At 39.4% G+C, this 20,321-nt stretch overlaps 1 protein-coding gene across 1 annotated transcript; it reads right to left on the bottom strand.

The window, feature by feature from the left end:
- Window positions 1-1,223: 1,223 nt before the first annotated feature.
- bpnt1 (bisphosphate nucleotidase 1) lies at window positions 1,224-20,084 on the bottom strand. The gene is made up of 8 exons (XM_060830885.1): window positions 19,850-20,084; window positions 16,679-16,783; window positions 12,767-12,874; window positions 11,527-11,575; window positions 10,870-10,961; window positions 9,487-9,684; window positions 2,788-2,893; window positions 1,224-1,855 (listed from the first exon to the last, which is right to left on the bottom strand). The coding sequence occupies exons 1-8, from the start codon at window positions 19,970-19,972 to the stop codon at window positions 1,707-1,709; spliced, it is 930 nt and encodes a 309-aa protein (XP_060686868.1). The 5' UTR covers window positions 19,973-20,084; the 3' UTR covers window positions 1,224-1,706.
- Window positions 20,085-20,321: the final 237 nt, after the last annotated feature.

Raw genomic sequence — 20,321 nt, 5'->3', positions numbered from 1 at the left:
CATTTTGCATTTTAAAGCTAATTCCAAAGAAGCATCTAACTGAATGAAGAAATTTTGTGTAAATGCAGTGAAGAATGTCATAATTTCATTCTTCCTGAAAATCAAAAGTCACCCTTCACACTTGCCTCCAGTGCACAATTTTAAACTTGACAAAAATCCATAACTCATAGAGCAGAGTTCACCTAATATTGGAAATTTGAGCAACTTTATTTACATCCTCTGTAGCCACGAGTACCATGAGCTCAAAAGGAAAACAAAAGACTTTGGCTTCAGGTTCAGACTCAGCGTCTCCTCCAATTCCTACCCCATCCCAGACCTGCTGAACCCCATGGAGATTTGGGTTAGCTGTCCCTTGTTATTTACCACCACCTCCCCCGCCCCCCCACCCATCACTCTAGACACTGACTGTTCTCCCATCATCCATGCCCCACTGAACCTGCAATTCTAGCGGTCCTTTCCCCGGGTCTGCACATCCTTATGTCTCCAAGTTGCTTGCAACAGAGCACATCATCCATGTGTGATGAGTGGCAACTCCTAAAGGCCTGTTTCTGGCTGCTTTAGTGGCTGAGGCTTCCCAGGATTTTCAACAGTTCCTATTTCCAACTTTTACTGATAGAAGGCAACAGCAGCCAAGGCGAGGCAAGGTCAGATAAAGAGCTGAAGAGTGGAATTCCATTATGCAAAATTCAGACTTCCACCAAAAATTTTCAATGCTACTGTGATAAGACACATTTTCCCACTGCTTTTCTGGCACTGCGATGCCAGGAGTTGAGGAACATGTTCAATGCCTGAACACTGACTGATCCCTCCCATCATCACATGCAAACAAGGGGTCTCCATACTCCCACTGACATTAGGAGACCAGGGTGACACCTTAGGACATCCATGATTGGCTTTCTACTCTGTACCAACCTCCCTTCAGCTGCTGCAAACTTATGAATCCCCTTCAAAATTCAACCCTCCCAAGCCTCTGACGAACACTTAATGAACGGAACTATTTTAATTGGCTTCAAGGGAAGGCTCTACCATCATCCTTGTCAACACTGCTGGCACTGCAAAGTGTCCAAAATGAACTGGTTAACTAGTGCTAGTAGTTCCAGCCACAATACTTCAACGGTCTTTCGCTGGTTGGGCCAAACCAAACATCATTTTCTGAAACAGCACATTGTAAAATATCAATTGTGATTTATTTAAATCAATGATGTAAAAGAAATTACATTTTCTTATAAAGAAACATTTCTTGACACCACAAAAGATGAAAGCTTAATGACAATCTTTGCACATAAGGATTTAGCAGAACTAGAGAGAACTAATTTCCCATTCTTCATCAATGAGGGCAAAATTCAACAGAAGGCTGCCCGTGAAAACTTAGATCAAATATTGTTGTAGAGAACCATAAAAACCATGTGTATCAGTTCACATAATTCAAAGAAAAAAATTTATTTGATGAAGTCAACGTTTCTGCAACAAAGTTTAGTTTCAGCTGACCCAAAGTGTACTAGTGTGAACTCAACTGAACTCTGCACAACCACAAAACAGGCAAACAGCAGCTCTCCAGATCAGCACTTGCACTGCAAAGTGAAAAGTACTCCCGTATTAATCTTCCAGACTGCAACTTATTTGAAGAAGTAATTAGAATTAAACCAAAGAACATTTCAAACATTTTGGTCACTCGAGGTTACAAAGGCAGCAAGTTAGAACTTTTTTTAGGGAACTAGTTCCTTTTTAACAGAGTCAGGAACACGGCTTGCATAATAGTCAAAGTTCCTTAAAGTTGCAAGGACTCCACCCGAGTTCATATACTTCACATCTTTATGATATTGCAAAGGATTTCCATGAATATCTGTCAGTTTACCTAGGAGTAAAAATAATTACAATAAAAAGTTTGTCTAACAAGACAATTTGTTATTTATCATCTTTAGCTGCTTTTTTTGCATCTATTGGAATTGGTTCGCTCAGAGAGTACCTTGTTGATATCTCCTGAATCTAATAAAGGTTCTAAGAACTAGACTCTGTATGGTGATGTTATAGTGGTTAAAAACAAGTGTAAAGTGTGATTAGAAGCACATTATGGCTTCAAACGTGACACTAATTCTAAAGAGACTGGTTTAATCTCAGATTGCTGCTAGGGAAGAGGGACAGAGTCTATGGGAAAGGAATAGAGAAGACATTTAATTGGAGGAAACTTCTGTTCATTAAGGTTTAGATATTGGAAAAGCAGTATAACAAAGCAGCATAAGTGGAGGAGTTAATAGAATTGATGTGAGGTACATCTGGGTGTCGATGTCTAAAATGTGAAAAATAACTGTTTCAAATTATCTCTGGGCAGCATGCAGATGAGAAACAGGAAAGGGAACCATGACAGATCCTTGGGAACATGAAAGATAGGAATGTATGGAGAAAAAGACAAGAGACTGCAAGTGATTTTCTGCTTGTGACTAGATAAATAAGAATGGAACTGTGTGACAGCAGTCAGACGACAGAGAAGAGGCAGTCCAAAAAGGTAATGCAGTCAACCGTGTCAAAGGCTGCATCCAGGTCATGGAGGATAAGGAGGGAATGTTCATATTTTTCAGACAGTTCAAAAGTGCCATTTAATCTGTAAGTTAAATTTAGTTCCAAGATCATACCCTGCAATCATAACTTGGAGCCAAGTTTGACTGGCTCTTTGATAATCAAATTATCAAGCTGGGCAAGTCCACACTGTGGTTATATTTTCTTCCATGATTTGCTTGTAAATTTTATTTTGAGGCTGATTCAGATTTAATAATATAAAGAAACAAATACCTGAAACAGCATGAAGGATAGCCTCAGGAGCACAGGTATCCCATTTCTTACAGCCAGGACTAGCAAATACATAAGCCGAGGCCTTCCCTTCAATGAGCTGTATGACCTATCAAAAGGAAAACACAAACAACAAGTTAACTAACTTTGGAGAGCACACAATAAGACAACACTTCATATTAATGCAAGGTATGTATGAAGGTTATGGTTGCAGCAATCGCAATATTAGAGGTGGAGGTAAGAAATATTCGTGATGGAAATAGCATGAGATTAGAAACTAAACCGGGGCTAAACACAGACTGAGGTTGCAAACAATCTGGTACAGCTAAGGAAAGTGGTCTTCAATGTCCAGAAACTGAAAATTATTCCCTGAATTTCCCCTCAAAGAAGAATGCATAAGAATCCAAAATGAGATACTAGAAGAAGAGTGCAACACTGTGAAGGATTGTAGATTTAGCTATGGTGTTAACCTCATACACAAGAGGAAGGCAACTCACAACTGAGAGATGATGTTGTTAGAAGTCAGCTATATGGAATGGAAGGAGTTGAGGATAGACCTTCAAAATTCACATCATAAATAGGAGAAAGAAGGATAGTCTCAATATATTCAAATCAGTAAGAGTGGAAGCAAGCATTTGCAACTCTGTTGAGTTGAATTACGCAAGAGAAGCAACTGAAGAAAATTGCTAAGGTTGATCATATCCAAGTTTGCAGAGAATTCAAAAAAGGATAATGTACACTTATATTACATTACATGTTATATTTTATTTCAGAACTTATAGTAAAGAAATCAAAAGATGGAAGCTGGAAAGAGCTGAATTCATGTTCGAATCTTCAAATAGGTTTCTGGCCTGCCATGGAGAAACAGCTGTCAAATTCATAAATCAGGACAGTGGTGCAAGAACACTATCACTCCTCATCCTTGTTGCTCCTGTACAGCCTTTGACAGAGCATGACAGGTGACCTCACCTCAAAGCTTAGGAGATTGGTTAGTGTGGGATAAAGTACACTACAAGAAATATTGAATACTTGTAGGAAAAAAAGAGACAATAATAACATAAGATTTTAATATACATTGTTATGGACTAGGCCAGACTACTCAATATTCTTAAGCAGGCAGCCCAGACCATAACTTTGCAATTTGTTTTGGTAAGTGTACAGTGAAAATCACCTGGAGTAAGTTAGCTAGGTTGACTACCAGGTTTTAAAATAGACAAAAATCTATTCCCCAAATTACACAATAAAACACAAGGAACAGAATAAAGAATCTCTACAGAACTTAGTCTATCCAAACTAGATTTAATTATGCTGTTCCGAATATACACAACAGTCCCAGTAAGCAAATCCCTTAAACACAGTAAAAATGAAACAAAGGTTTATAGGTTGAAGTTAGAAGGGCAGAAGGAGAGAGATTCTAGCAGCCTGTTTTCACACAGTTCCACAGCTGAACTCCCGAATTCATTCTGGACTGAACCTCTCCGCTAGAGTACTGGCCACGCCTCTTTGACTTATACAGGTTACTTAAAAAAGCATAAAAGCTTTAGCCTAAAGACTCATCTGTTTACATATAAACAAAAAAGGACTTTCATCTCGTTACCAAATCCAGCCATTTTGGAGCCCAGCCTATTAATGACCCCTCTGGAGAAAACCAAGGACACAGTATCCTTGAGAAAAGGAACAGCTTTTAGAAAAAAGGACCAGCTTTGTGACAACATATATACTGGAAAAAAATGGAAATCTCAAAGCTTAGAAGATTGGTTAGTGTGGGAATTCAGTAAAGTAGGGGAAGGGGCTGGAACTGACTTTCCTAACCAACTTGGATTGTACCAATTCAGTGGCTACAAAATGGCATATGTTTAATTTTAAATATATACCAAAAATAAAGGTTGTTTTTACAGGAGTCTTGTAAACTGTTCTGTAGTTACATGCTTCACACAAAAGGATTGTGCAAATAGCCTGCTTAAGGACACTGGAGTTAGGGAAGATCCATAAATAGACAAATACATTAATATTGATACCTAGAAGTTATTAAAAGCAATGTATTAAAGAAATCAAAAGATGGAAGCTGGAAAGGGCTGAATTCATGTTTGAATCCTTCAAGTAGGTTTGATGCTGGAGATCTGAAATAAAAACAGGAAGTGCTGGCTCTGGCAGCAGCTATGGAGAGAAAAACAGAGTTAACACTGAGTCCAATAGGACTCTTTTCTTCTGAGTCCTGAAACAATCACCTGCTTTTTTACAGAGCATGTAGTATTAGAGAGTAAAATGGTATCAGATTTAATAGATTCTTTAAAACTGTGGCTAAGAATAGTAATTTATTTCAAATGACTGATTCCATTAACAAATTACATTGAATTAATCTGTTCAGTGATGGCACACCTGTTGTATTGCAACGATGTAATGTGGGAACTTCTGGATTCAGGAAGGCAGTCACATTCCAAAGCATAGAGCAGTCCGAATCCATCTGGAGTAAGAACAGGAGGGTGTGGCCGCAAAAGGTTAGAGAATATTGTACTGCAGGGGCCTCAGCCCTTGCAAATATCTAACAAATTTGAGGGGCTCACGTAAACAGATCAAAACAAGTGTGTAGGAAGGAAAAGTGGATTGACCAGGGCACCTTGTTTCAGGATGTAGCCAAGGATTGTTGCTTATGTAGTACAAGGATTCTGGACACCTGCTCAGAGCTGAATAGGAACTTACAGTAGAAGAAGGTGGATCCAGTTCTCATGGGCGATGCAAGTACCAATAACATAGGACTTGGAAAGAAGTTCTACTCAGGGAATATGAGCAGCTAAGCACCACGTTGAAGAGGAAACATCAACAGTAATAATCTCCAATACTAATACAATACACTAGCAGTCAAGACTACATGTAACAAAGATAATGAGAAGACAAGGTTAAAGGTTCTGTATCTGAATGCACATAGTATCCTTAAGTTATATGAATTGATATTTATTTACTTCAATGTGCACTATCATTTGACATTCGTTACAGGGATATAGGTGGGCTGCAAAATGACATAGATTGGGTCCTGAATATTACGGGGCATACGACATTGAAGAAGTTAAAACTCACAAAACATCAGGTTATAGTCCAACAGGTTTATTTGAAATTACAAACTTTCAAGCGCTGCTCCTTCATCTGGTAGCTAGTGGGGCAGGATCATTGGACACAGAATTTATAGTAAAAGATGTGATGTATTGAACAAACCTAAATTGCTGTTAAGTCTTTAATTACTTAGAATGGGGATACATATTTTGATTGATTTAACAACAATATGGATTTGTTCAATCAGTTGCATGACATTTTGATCTTTTACTATAAATTCATTCTCCTATGATCCTGCCCCACTAGCTACTGATGAAAGAGCAGCACTCCGAAAGCTTGTGCTTTCAAATAAACCTGTTAGTCTATAACCTGGTGTTGTGAGATTTTTAACTTTGTCTATCCCAATCCAACACCAGCTCCTCCATATCATAGACGCTCCGAAAGCTTGTGCTTTCAAATAAACCTGTTAGTCTATAATCTGGTGTTGTGAGATTTTTAACTTTGTCTATCCCAATCCAACACCAGCTCCTCCATATCATAGACACTGAAGAAAAATAGGAAGCTCAGTAAGGGTAGAAGGATAGCATTGATAATCAAGGATGCCACTGGTACAATGGTTAGAGACCACCTTGGTCGAGTAGATCAAGATGTAGAATTGGTTTCTGTGGACATGAGAATTAGTAGGGGAAAGTTGTCATTAGTGGGAGTGATCAACAGGCCCCTAACAGTAGCGACAATGTGGGATAAAGTATACTATAAGAAATATTGAGTACTTGTGTTAAAAAAGATACAATAATCAAAAAAAATTGTAATCTACATATAAACTGGGAAAGTTTGAAATAGGTGCCTGCGTGAGGAGTTCATAGAATATTTCCGAGATTGTTTCAGAAATGCTGCTGTAAGGAATTATCACTGTGTAATGTAACAGGAATAATGATGGCAGAGTAGACAGCCCTAGACAGCAGTGATCAAAACATAATTGAATTTTATACCCAGTTTGGAAGAGAGAAGAGCGGGTCTAAGACTAGAATTATAAACTGAAGTAATAATGGATGTGAAACCTGAATTAAGAAGAGCACACTGAGATACTAAGTTAGGAGTTAGATCATTTGTGACAGACATTTAAAGTGATATTTCTGGAAACCCAGAATAAGTATATTATTCTTACCATAAAGAGAAAATCTAAGCGGAAGGTCCGTCATCTATAAATAATTAAAGCTGTAAATGAAAACATCAAACTAAAGGAAAAGCATATGATTACACAAATATGAGGGGCAGATCAGACAATTAGTCAGCAGAGAAAGAAAAGCAGAGAATGATCAGGAGAAAGAAATTATAAAATGAAAGGAAGCTAGCTAGAAAATGCAAAAACAGATGGCCAGAATTTTTACTGGTATTTGAAAAGGAAAGTCAGTCAAGAGAAGTTTGAGAGTGAGAATGGGATATCAGTAATAGATAACATGGAAATGGTGGCTAAAATGATAAGTATCTTGCCTTCTTCACTAGCGAGGATACAAAAACATTCCAGTAATAACTGGAGACAGGAATTCAGTGAAATTACAATCACAGTGAAAGCAGTGATGAACAAACTAATTGAATTGCAGGCTGACAAGTACCCAGGTCCTGATGGACTTCCTCCTCGGGTCTGAAAAGAGATGGCTAATTAGTTAGCAACTAGTAGTTGCTGATAATTTTCCAAAATTCACTGGATATTGGAAAGATTCCAATAAACTGGCAAGTAGGTAATATAATCTAAATTAGACAGATAATTAAAGTTAAGCAATTCAATGGATGAATCAGATTTTCACACTGTGACAATTCCACAAATAGTGAGGCTTGCTTTCCAATGCACTACCTCAGAGTCATGACAAAGGGAGGCTGTAAATGTGTTGCAACCCATCAGAGAAGTTCAACTGGAGTGATAACTGAAATACAGGGTTTGTCATGAGGAAAACGTTGGACAGACTGGGCTTATTTCCATTGCGTATAGAAGGGTGAGGTGAAACTTGACTGGTGTGTAAGATCTTTACTTGTGTTGACATGGACATAGAAGGGATATCTCCTCTTGTGGCTGAGTTCAGAACTAGGGGGCTGATTAAGAATCTGAGGTTACCCTTTTAGGACAGAGGGAGTGCAACACTGGAACTCCTTGTAAGATGGTGGAACTGGGAATTACTGAATATTTTTAAGTTGAAGGTAGACAAATTCTTACTAGACATGAAAATCAAGGATTATGGGCGGTAGATGGCAACGTGGAATTCAAAATATAAACAAATCAGCCATGATCTTAGTGAATGGCAAAGCAGGCTTGAGATGCCAAACGGCCTATTTCTATTTGTAATGAAGGTGTTCATACTGAAACATACAAAATTCTGATGGGGTTTGACAGAATAGATGTTGAGCGGATGCTTCCCTTAACTGGAAAATCTTGAACTAGGAGGTCTAATTTAAAAATAAGAGGATATTATTTAAAACTGTGATCAGGAGGAACAATCGTCTATGAAATTCTTTATCTCAGAGATCAGAAGAAATTGAGTCATTGAATACATTCAAGGCTATGTTCGGCAAATTACTGATCAGCAAGGGAATCATGTGGATCTATGGCCATAATCAGATCAGCAATAATCTTATTGAATGGTTGAGTATACTCAATGTGCTGAACAACCTACTCCTGTTCTTAAGTTTTCATATAATTAGAAAAATGACTTCTCTTCCCCATTCCAGAATTGTTACTTCCCATGTCCCCCAAGAATCTTTTGCATATTTTATTCTCACCTAAATGTTGCCATTCAAATACAGAAGGCCTAAACCTATCATCTTCCACATGCATACTGGCAGCTCTATGTTACCTGACCTTCCACTGCTTCTAAATTGCCAGGCTGTCATCCAGTATTGAGCAGAACATCCACCATCCAAACCATTGGGAAGTAAGACGTCACAAAGTACAGGCCACAAACTGTTTGGCCACCGACTCCACCCCTGTCCTTCGAAACTGTCTTACATCTGTTTATAACGTCAGTGGCATAGCTGATATTCCAAGATGATATTCCAACCACAAGTCCATGCCATAACCAGGACTGCCAATTTCCACTCTCATAATATCACCCATCTCTGATCCACTTCAGCTTATCCGCTGCTGAAACCCTCACCCATGGATTTAATGACCTCGGGACTTGAGTATTCTAATCAACTGCCAGATAATCTGCTACTGTCTCCTTTCCACAAACTTAAGATCATCCAATCCTGCTACTCATTCACCTAGCATCCTCATGTTCATTGACCTACACTGGCTCCTGGTCACAAATTGCCTCTATTTCAAATTTCTGATCTTTCGTTTCCAATTTTCACAAAGGCCAGACCCACGACTTTCCAAGATTTCTGAGCTTCTAACTCCTGAACATTCCCAATTTTAATTACTCCAATGCTTTCAGCAACCAAATCACCACGATCTGGAGTTTCCTCCAAAGACATCGCTGCGTCTCTTCTCCCCCTTTAATATACTACTTGAAAGCTACACGTTTGAACAAGATTTTTGACCATGTGCTTTAATCGCTGTGGCCCAAAGAAAGGTCAAAATGAAGTAAAATTTATGTAACAAAAATTAAATATGACATTTTCAAAGTTATTTAAGTATTATGTTGCTTCAATAAGTACCTTGTTACCAGCTCCTCCAACCCTTATTACTTCATCAGCGTTCATCGCACAGACACAGTCATTTACCAGCCTACTGCTGTGGGAACGAGTTGTAATGATGATATGTTTCCCTTCTGGCACTTCCTTCAATTGAATTCCAAACACTCCAAGATTCAGAACACCCCAAATGGTCCGACCAAGAACAGCACCAGCTCCAGCCTGGAAGAAAATTATGCTTTCAAAAGTAATACATTACACACAAAGTGAGCATTTTTCTTCTGGCATATAATTTGCTTTCTGAAATTAATTTTCACTCATTTCACATTCTAATCATTTACTATGCTGAATGTAAGCAACTCAAGAAGCAATTTTCTCCAGTTTTTCCTTGAACCAGTATGTGCTGAAAAGAAAGCTGCAGTGGACAAAAGCTGCTTCAAAAACTTTATTTATATGTAAACTTTATTTCTTCAGACTTGAGGAAGCAAAAATGTGAGTCATTGCTTGTGTGTTACACACAATAGCACACTTTTAGACTTGTTAAATCTTTGACATGATTTTTGATGATGTTTTGTCAGTTCATTATATCAATATCTGAAAATAAATTGGGCTTGGGCTTCCACTAACAGATAAAAAAGTGCTTTAAATCAGACTTGGACCACTGGTTCTTTATTCCTCTCTATACATCAGCACAACTAGGACTAGAGCATAAATCAGCTGTAAAATTAAGCTAATGCTTCAAATCATACAGAGAAGATGCTGGAAACACTCAACAGGTCAGTGAGCATCCATGCAGCGAGAATCAAAGTTAATGGCTCAACTCGATGAACTTTCAAAATGAGTTTGTTATGAAATTGCCTCAGCAACTTCAATAATTTATGAGCAGCTACGTTCAAGTGAAAAGATTGTGAATGGCAGGAGTGAAAAAAAGGTGGCAAACACATTAGGAGATACTGATGCCGCTAAGTCACTATCTATGATGGAAAAAGAAGAGTACCAAATTGCATTCAATAACATTCAATCACATTGCTCTATTATTGAGATGAGCAGTTTGCTCGACAAGAGCCTTCAGAAATAGTGGGTGGCACGGTGGCACAGTGGTTAGCACTACTGCCTCACAGTACCAGAGACCCAGGTTCAGTTCCCGCCTCAAACTGTGTGGAGTTTGCACATTCTCCCCGTGTCTGTGTGGGTTTGCTCCAGTTTCCTCCCACAATCCAAAAATGTGCAGGTTAGGTGAATTGGCCATGCTAAATTGCCTGTGGTGTTAGGTGTAGGGGAATGGGTCTGGGTGGGTTGTGTGTCGGTGTGGATTTGTTGGGCCAAAGGGCTTGTTTCCACACTGTAAGTAATCTAATCTAAAGCAGCTGGATTTGAAAAAAAAAGTTAACTTTTTAAAGATCATACCTGATAATTGTAATATGGCTGATTGATTACACCAGCTATTGCTTTACCATCATAAGCAATTCCAATAAGCACAGTCACATGATCCAGGAGGCCTGCAGATCAAAACATTCAATTAGTTTAAGCCTAAAATCAAAAGTGAATTCAGCTGCTCAATGAAAGAGATACCTGTTCATGTTAGCCAAGAGCTCTTGGAACATTCACCATGGAACAAAATAGAATTTTATTAAAAAATGTATTCAAATGGTAACTTGAAAGAAAATCAAACCCAAAATGTGTTTCAGCAAATCTGACTTAATCGTGAAAGCAACTACTAATTTAATTATGATATAAGAAAAGAAATATCCTAATAGATAAGACTGCTGGCCTTTCTCTACCCCAAACTGAAAAATAGAACATTTAGTATTTGCAGTCAACATATATTGTACAAGAGGTAGAAGAAACACGATGACATTTTATGGCACCCAAAAGCCAAAACTTTCCCTCAGGTGGAATGTAGTCTGGATAAAACGTCCAAGAGTTCATTAATGTAGGTCTATCCACTTCAAGTGGTTTAGAGTCTAATAATTTCCTTGGTTTTACATTTCTCTTTCTGTTTGATAACATCATGAAAAATACAAAAGATGAACCCAGATGATACTAAAACGAGCACATGTTTACCTTCGGTGTATTCCTTTGTGCCATCAAGTGGATCAACCCAAACCACGATCTGAAAAAGCATATTGAATTATTCTGTTAGATAAGCATCTAGAAGGATACAGAAATACACAAAATAACAACACAGCTGTTATTTCTGCTATTTTTTCAGTGCCATTTGTACGCACATATGGAATATACACATGATAATCCTGATTTCTATTCTGCAACAGATAGTGTTCAATCACACTGCAACCACTTTCATTGTATGGCACTTCATCCATGAGGCCTGCCCAATTTTGACTTTCACCTAAGAGACAATGAGCAAAAGAAGTTCACATCCTCACTTGCTACTACTTACACTACTCCACACTCCTTTGCAAGAGACAGCCGAGAATTCCAGGGACAGAGAAAAAAAATAATCTGGCAGACAACCACCAGATTTGATGGATGTGACCCCAGCAGAGGGATTATTGGGGTCGATAACGCCATCCAAGCAGAGTAGGGTGACTGATGCCATTTATACCCACTTATGTTCCAAAACCACTTCAGCTTGTTTCAACTTATTGATAGTAAAATTAAATGTTTCCACATCCTTGCCAACATTACTAAATCTTCAGCAGTTGTAGGTTAACTGTCCTTGAGCAAATCTGACAGCACGAGTAAACACAATATAAACAGAGGCGCCATCCTCAGCTTCTGCTCAGTGGAACAAATCCAAGGTCCATCCACAAGAACTGGAATACGTGAAGTACAGAAACAATCATGTGCAGTGTTGTAATTCCTATCAGAGGACAGAAGAATCGAACTGCTTCATCTATGGGATTCCTGGACTGTGTAGACACATCCAGGAATATTGCAACAGCGTCCCCACTGCAATTGGCTGCTATATCTGATCCATGCAGATTGGACGAGTGAAACAATCAGAGATTGCAATTTAAATTCAAGTATTGGGATTTTCTATTTAGGACAAGGGAGATCACATTTTTCCCTTCCTTTGAAGTCACGTGCCTTGGATCTTCAATCAGAATGCCACTCAGAGCTGAGGCAATCTGTCAATGTCACTCCACAGCCACCTTAACAGGAATCTTTCAAACTGAACACAAACATTTCACTTCCAATAAATACTTAATCCCTGTGCCAGTTTTCAAAACCAGATCTACATACACTATTCAGAAATTAAAACAGAGTCTTAAGCCAAGGCAAGAAACTAGCTTTTCTTCTTATATATCATTCACATTTTCTTAAATTAGTTACATTTCACCTCATCTTCCTTGATGTGGCTGTACTGAGCTGGACAGGAATACTTCAACACTTCTTCTGATTGACCAGCTTCAATTAAACCTTCATCTACATCTTGGGATGGCAATTCCTAAAATGAAAATGATGGAATTAACAAAAATATCCCTTCAAGAAATTTGCACCATCATTCATTTGCATGGATACCAGTGTCACTATTAATGGACCAAAGATCCAGGGGCTTAGAAACCCATTCACAATGTTAGTGAGAGCATACTTTAAATTTGGAGTTCTTTTCAGAGACTGTTCATCAGTTTGCTTTGCGGGATGAAAGAATTGCTTGTAAGAGGAGTCAGGATTTCAACTTATTAGAGTTCAGAAGAATGAGAGGTGATCTCACTAAGACATACAAAATTCTGACAGGACTTGAAAAGTGAGTTGCTGAAAGGATACTTCCTCTGTAAGGGGTATCTAAAACTCGAGTGCATCACTTAAAAGAAAGAGTCAGTCACATAAAACAGAGAAGGTATTCTTTTCCTCTGAGAAAGTATGAAATCTACCTCTGGAAAGTTGAGGAGGCTGGACCATTAAATATATTGAAGGCAGAGGTTTTGTTTGAACAATAGGCTATTCAAGTACTATGGGAAACAAAGTGGAATTGAAGCCAAGACTAGATAAACCATGAACGACTGAGTAAACATGATTGATGGATTTATTTATTTATTGTCACTTGTACCGAAATTCAGTGAAAATCTTTGTTTATGAGCAGTACAGGCCAATCATAGCAAGCATTGATGTACAGAAAAAAAGATTTGGACAGAGGCATACAGGTAACATTGCACAAGGCATACAAGGGGTGGTGCTCCAGTGTTGAGTGTTATCGTGGAGGAGGTGTGGTTACTTAACTTCACTGATTCCAGTCTCTTGATCCAGTTGCAGAGAGCAGAGCTGAGACCAAGGTCAGAGTTTTGAGATCAGCCTGGAGGTGATAATGGTGGTGAAGGCAAAGCTGTAGTCAATTAGCAGGAGTTTGATGTAAGTGTCCTTGATAATGTTCCAGTGCAGAGCTAGGGATATGGCATCCACTGTGAACCTGTTACATCAGTAAGCAACTTGCAGGGGATCAAGGCAGGCTGGGAGGCTTGAGCTGATGTGGGCCATTACCAGTCTCTCAAAGCACTTCGTGATTATGGACGTCAGAACCACTGGGCAGTAGTCATTAAGGCACACTATATGTGCTTTCTTAGGCATGGGGATGAAAGTAATGTTCATAAAGCAGGTTGGGACAACAGCTTGTCGGAGGGATAGATTGAAGATGCCAGTGAATACCTCCACCAGTCGGTCGGCACAGGATCCAAGTGCTTGACTTGGGACACCATCTGGGCCTGTCACTTTCCTTGGATTGACCCCCAAGAAGACCGATCTGATGTCCACAGCAGCAACAGAGAGAACAGGCTTATACAGGGCTGTTGGGGCAGGCGTCACCACACCGCTGGCATTCTGCCCAAACCGAGCACAGAAAGAAGTGAGCACGTCAAGGAGGGATGTGTCTTATCTGCTATCTTGCTCTGCTTCATTTTGGATCCTATAATGTTGTTTAGGCCTTGCCATAGGTGTGACAGGAGTCCGTATCATAGATATAGGCCTCAAACGTAGTCCAGAACTGGCTCTGAGCATCCCTGATGGTTTTGCGGAGATCACACCTGGATTTCTTGTATTAATCTGAGTCATCTGACTTGAATGCTGCATATCTGGCCTCCAGTAGGGAGTGGATTTCCAGGTTCATCCAAGGTTTATGGCTGAGGAACACTCAGATTGACCTATAGAGATATATAGCACGGAAACAGACCCTTCGGTCCAACTCGTCCATGCAAATATCCCAACCCAATCGAGTCCCACTTGCCAGCACAAAGCCCATATCCCTCCAACACTTCCTTAGTCATTTACCCATCCAGATGCCTTTTAAATGTTGCAATTGTACTAGCCTCCACCATTTCCTCTGGCAGCTCATTCCATATACGTACTACCCTCCAACGTGTGAAAACGTTGCCCCTTAGGTCTCTTTTATAATCTTTCCCCTCTCACCCTAAACCTATGCCCTCTAGTTCTGGACTCCCCCATCCCAAGGAAAAGACCTTGTCTATTTATCCTAACCATGCCCCTCATGATTTTATAAACCTCTGGAAGGTTTCCGCTCAGCCTCAAACACTCCAGGGAAAAACAGCCCGAGCCTATTCAACCTCTCCCTATAGCTCAAATCTTCCAATCCTGGTGACATCCTTGTTAAGCTTTTCTGAACTCTTTCAAGTTTCATAACATCCTTCCAATAGGAAGGAGACCAGAATTGCATGCCACATTCCAAAAGTGGCCTAAACAAAGAACTGTACAGCTGCAACATGACCGCCCAACTCCTGTACTCAATACTCTGACCAATAAAGTAAAACATACCAAATGCCTTCTTCACTATCCTATCTACCTGTGACTCCACTTATAAGGAGCTATGAACCTATATTCTAAGGTCTCTTTATTCAGCAACACTCCCTAGGACCTTACCATTAAGTGTATAAGTCCTGCTAAGATTTGCTTTCCCAAAATGCAGCACCTCGCATTTATCTAAAGTAAACACCATTTGCCACTCCTCAACCCAATGGCCCATCTGATCAAGATCCTGTTGTCATCAGAGGTAATCTTCTTTGCTGCCCACTACACCTCCAATTTTGGCGTCATGTGGAAACTTACTAACTATACCTCTTATGTTCACATCCAAATCATTTATATAAATGAAGAAAAATAGTGGACCCAGCACTGATCCTTGTAGCACTCCACCGGTCACAGACCTTCAATCTGAAAAACAGCACCATCATCTGTCTTCTACCTTCAAGCCAGTTCTGTATCCAAATGGCTAGTTCTCCCAGTATTCCATGAGATCTAACCTTGTAACCAGTCTCTCATGGGGAATCTTGTTGAACGCCTTACTGAAGTCCAATGTATGCAGTCTTCCATGCATGTGCTAATGATGTCCGTGATGGTGTTGGCGTACTCATCTTAGTTTTCTGATGAGTACTTGAACACAGTCCATTCCACCAATGTCAAACAATCCCAGAAACAGTCTTCCACTGCTTCGGACCAGAATTCCTTTTGTGAAGGGTCCTCCCGTTTGAGCTTCTGCTTGTAAGCTGGAGTATGAACACAGTACTGTGATCTGATTTTCTGAAGTGTGGGCAGGGGATAAAAGCGGCAGGTGTCTTTGAAGGTTGCGTGGCAATGATCCAGAATGTTTGATTCTCTGGCGGGAAATGTGTTGGTGGTAATTTGGCAGCACCCGCTTGAAGAGTCATATGACCTACTCATTCTCTTATTTCCTCACTACATATATTTCCTCCATTGATCTTGTATGAATATATCTTTCACTGGAATGGATGTGCAGGGGAGTTGGGATGAAAACAAATAAAAGGTCAACAATATCTACTTAACCTCTCAAGACTCAGTGGTTAGCATTGTTGCCTCACAGTGCCAGGGACCCGGGTTCAATTCCCACTCGGGCAACTCTGTATGGAGTTTGCACGTTCTCCCCGTGTCTGCATAGGTTTCCTCTGAGTGGTCCGGTTTCCTCCCACAGTCCAAAGATGTGCAGGTTAGGTGAATTGGCCATGCTAAATTGCCCGTGGTGTTAGGTACATTAGTCAGGGGTAAATGTAGGGGAATGGATCTGGGAATTGCTCTTTGAAAGGTTGGTGTGGACTTGTTGGGCCGAAGGGCCTGTTTCCACACTGTAGGGAATCTATCTATAAAAAAAAAGTTACTCAAAAGAAAGGCAAGTAATATGCCATCTTTTCTTATAAAAACAATCTAAAATTTGTTACAAGAAAATACAGCAGAAGAAAATCTGCAGAACAAAATATTGAATTAAACATTTATTGATATTGTAATTCCTTACCTCCTCTCCAATTATAGTTAGTTTGGGGAATTTACGGGCCAATGATGAACAGATGCTTATCTGCACCAATCGATCAGCTTTTGTTTGTAGATCATTGGCTCCAGTCTACGTTAGAAATATGAAAAAATTGAAATGTAAACAAACGTCTCTAGAGTTCTAAAGAACAGTCAGACTGGATGCGAAATATTAATTTTGTTTCTCTTTTCACTGATGCTGCCTGACTTGCTGAGTTTCTCCAGCATTTTCTGTATTACTTACTTGTAATATGTTCCATGACAGCTAGTCCCTATAAAAGTTCACAATCTACGCTATGTTATTGGGACAGGGCAGTATGTGTACGGGTTATTAACTTGAACCAAAGAAATTAAACTGAATTAGCTAAATTTTCATAATTCATTTCTCCTCCCCCCAGCAATTCTTTCCCCGTTGCCCTGCATTTTCCTAATATAATATATATCCAATTTCTATTTTGGAAGCTCACATTGAATTTGCTTCTACCAATCATTAAAGCAGTATTCCTAATTATAACAACTCACTCCTTTAAAATTTTGTTCCAGCTCCCCTCTGGTTCTTCTGCCATTTAGTTTAAATCTATGATATAGCTGCCTGCTCGTGGACACAGTTTCTTCTTACTTACTCTGGCAAAACCTTTATAAATTATTTGTGAGGTCTCAGTTAGAGAAGTGTCTCCAGCACTGGGTGACAAGGACTCAAAGGAACATCAAAACCTTGGAAAGGGTGCAAAGAAAGTTTACAAAAATTATGCAAAAACACGAAGGACGACATTTATGTTGAGAGAAAACAGATGATGTGGAACAAAGGGAAGATTTCTCAATAGGTGCTCCAAATTATTCCAATATATATGGGGCTCTTGTGGTGTAATGGTTATGTTCCTACCTCTGGATTAAGAGACCTGGGTTAAAGTCCCACTTGCTCTAGAGGAATGTGATAGCAACCCTTAACAGGCTGAATAGAAAAAAATACACTTATGTTTGCAGCATGAAATGAGGTGAATTATTAGTATTTTAAAAATTTAGAGGACATACTTTCCTCATGGACTTTTTTCTCACTTTTCAATGATAACAAATTAAATTACCACTAATATTTCACATGCAAACTATTTTGATGTTATTATAAGCAATGGCCTCAATGTGACTCAATGGACCAAAATTTGAAGTCAGTCTCTCTCTATCAAGAATCTTACAGATAACTGAATTTTCAAAACTTACCAGATGACCAGCAGAAAACATTTCTAAATCTCTCATGAGAAATTATATACAAAGAAGTGAAAGCCAGACATAAAATTGACCAATTAGCCATACTGCAAACTTGGTGCCATGCATTATACGATGCATTTTCAACCTCCAAAAAACTTTATTCCACAAGAAAAGCTGAAAGCACCAGAACAAAAGAAAAATAAGATTTTTAAAAATACTCTCAAATTCATTCACGTGGAAAACAATTTTCCAAAGTGAAAAGTGTAACGTGTTTGAAACAGCCTTGGCTGCTACATTTATGCAAAAAAATAAAAAATAAAGTGTCAAGAAAATCAATCCAATACCAAAAAGAGAAAATGCTGGAAAATCTCAGTAGGTCTGGCAGCATCTGTAAGGAGAGAAAAGAGCTAACGTTTCAGTCTAACTGACCCTTAGTTGGAGAGAAGAGCAGTAATTCTTCAGGATAGGTATTCCTGCAAGAGAGGTGGCAGTGGGTTAAACACTGGATAAAAGCAAATTATTGCGGATGCTGGAATCTGAAACCAAAAGAGAAAATGCAGCTTTGATACAGGGTCAGTTAGACTCGAAACGTCAGCTCTTTTCTCTCCTTACAGATGGTGCCAGACTTGCTGAGATTTTCCAGCATTTTCTCTTTTGGCTTCAGATTCCAGCATCCGCAGTAATTTGCTTTTAAATCAATCCAATGACAGACATTATGCAAATATTATATACTTTGAAGTTGGATAACTATGCAAAGATTTACTATGAACTTTAGATATGCAATACATTCTGAAGTAAAACATGTAACTGTACAAAAAAAATCAAAGATTTGGTTATGTATTTTTATGGCAGTTGTAGAACTGGCAGGCAGCATTACACAATGGATATCTCCCCAAGCTGTACAATTCAAAACATCTTAAAATTATTCTTACAAGCCAGAAAGTCCCAGGTATTGATTCCTTTGATTGCACCAAGTTGCTGATCCCAGTCAGGGCAGCATCTCAGGAGCCACAACTAGACTCAGCACTCATTACAGGAAAATCCAAAGTCTGTGGACATCAGGTAGGAAGGCTGGGTTCCTCTGTTATGTCCTCCACAGTTGGTTAACCTGCTTCCACCCACAGTTCAGGCTCACGCAGAATGGGCACTAGGCAGAAAACACATCAGTGCCTCTAGAACTGTATCCTAAAAGGAGTGAAGGCCTTCAGGAAAGCAAAACATAATTCAAAAATAAATGTAGAGACCGAGGCAATTATGCACAAGTGTTTTTTCTCCCATGTTTTTCTCCTTTAACAGCAAAACACAAGGTGACTGGATATATAGTAATTCATTCCAGAATGCTTGTCACTACAGTACAAGGAATTTCACACATGTATTGGTGCATACCAAAGGTCAGAACAAGGTCCAGCTTGGAAAAAAAACAAGTTTTTTAAATAATTCTGTTAAAGTACCGGTTTAAAAAACTAAGCTGCGATTAGCTTGATTGAAAAAAGTCAAGAGCGATTAATTGCAATTAGACACCACTCATCATTGCTTTACTTGTTTAGTTAAGGATTTTTACACAAAGTGAGAGGCTGCACATTGAATCGTGCTGCCATTTTCAAATAAATTAATGTGTGAAATGTAAATGAGGGGTTAATATAAATGCAAGTTAGATTTCACGCCATTCCAGACACAATCGTAATATCTGATGTGCCAACAGTAAACATGGCAGTAACAGATTGTAAAAAAATCCAGTCCAAAAGTACAATAGAGATAAGAGAGAGAAACCAAAATGAAACATTGCGGACATGCACGCAACTGAACTTTCTCCAGTTGGGAAATGAAAGTTGTTGCTGAAATCTGTAACTGCCCTGATCAACAGTTGCTGAGAATGGGACATTTCTCCCTGAGCAGGAAGTTCAGTCGAACAAGTCCAGCATCAGAGTGCGGGCCTGTCCTTGCACAAACCCACCTTCTCCACGATGCCCAGGTCCCCTCCGCTCATCACCTGCTGGACTATGGTCTGCGCCTTCTCCGCAATGGAAAAGGTCGATGCCATAAGCCGCATCAGAAAAGCCGGACTCGCGGACGACATGGTTTGCAGCAGAGCAACGAGAAAATAAATTGCACAATCGAGGAAAATATACCACCCAGCGGCTGAAAGCGGGGAAGCGACCAAGTGCAGAGCCGAGCCGCCTGTCACTCCGGGGCTGCGCGCATGCCCTAATATAACCAGCAATCACTCACATCGACAACTCCCCATAAACCCAAAACAAAAGTGCGGCCACTCCTTCTCACTGTTTGCAAAGTCTGATCCAAACACGAGAAATTGTTTTGCATTAATGTCACCAGAACATCGTGTCCTCTTTCTTGCTCTTGTCCATAATAATATTCTGAGACAATTTACAATATGCATACAATGGGGTGATCTGTTGTTGCATGTG

Source organism: Hemiscyllium ocellatum, chromosome 10, assembly GCF_020745735.1.
Source record: "Hemiscyllium ocellatum isolate sHemOce1 chromosome 10, sHemOce1.pat.X.cur, whole genome shotgun sequence".
NCBI lineage: Eukaryota > Metazoa > Chordata > Chondrichthyes > Orectolobiformes > Hemiscylliidae > Hemiscyllium > Hemiscyllium ocellatum.
Note: the sequence above shows the minus strand (reverse complement) of the source record. Positions and strands in the feature narration are given on the sequence as shown.

What these genes read in the sequence shown, in the direction of transcription:
- bpnt1 (XM_060830885.1), bottom strand. Translation starts at nt 19,972, where the DNA reads ATGTCGTCCGCGAGTCCGGCTTTTCTGATGCGGCTTATGGCATCGACC. An exon ending in ACCTGGGCATCGTGGAGAAG is followed by an intron (nt 16,784 to 19,849) that starts GTGGGTTTGTGC and finishes TTTCTAACGTAG; the next exon opens with ACTGGAGCCAATGATCTACA. An exon ending in TAACTATAATTGGAGAGGAG is followed by an intron (nt 12,875 to 16,678) that starts GTAAGGAATTAC and finishes TTTTCATTTTAG; the next exon opens with GAATTGCCATCCCAAGATGT.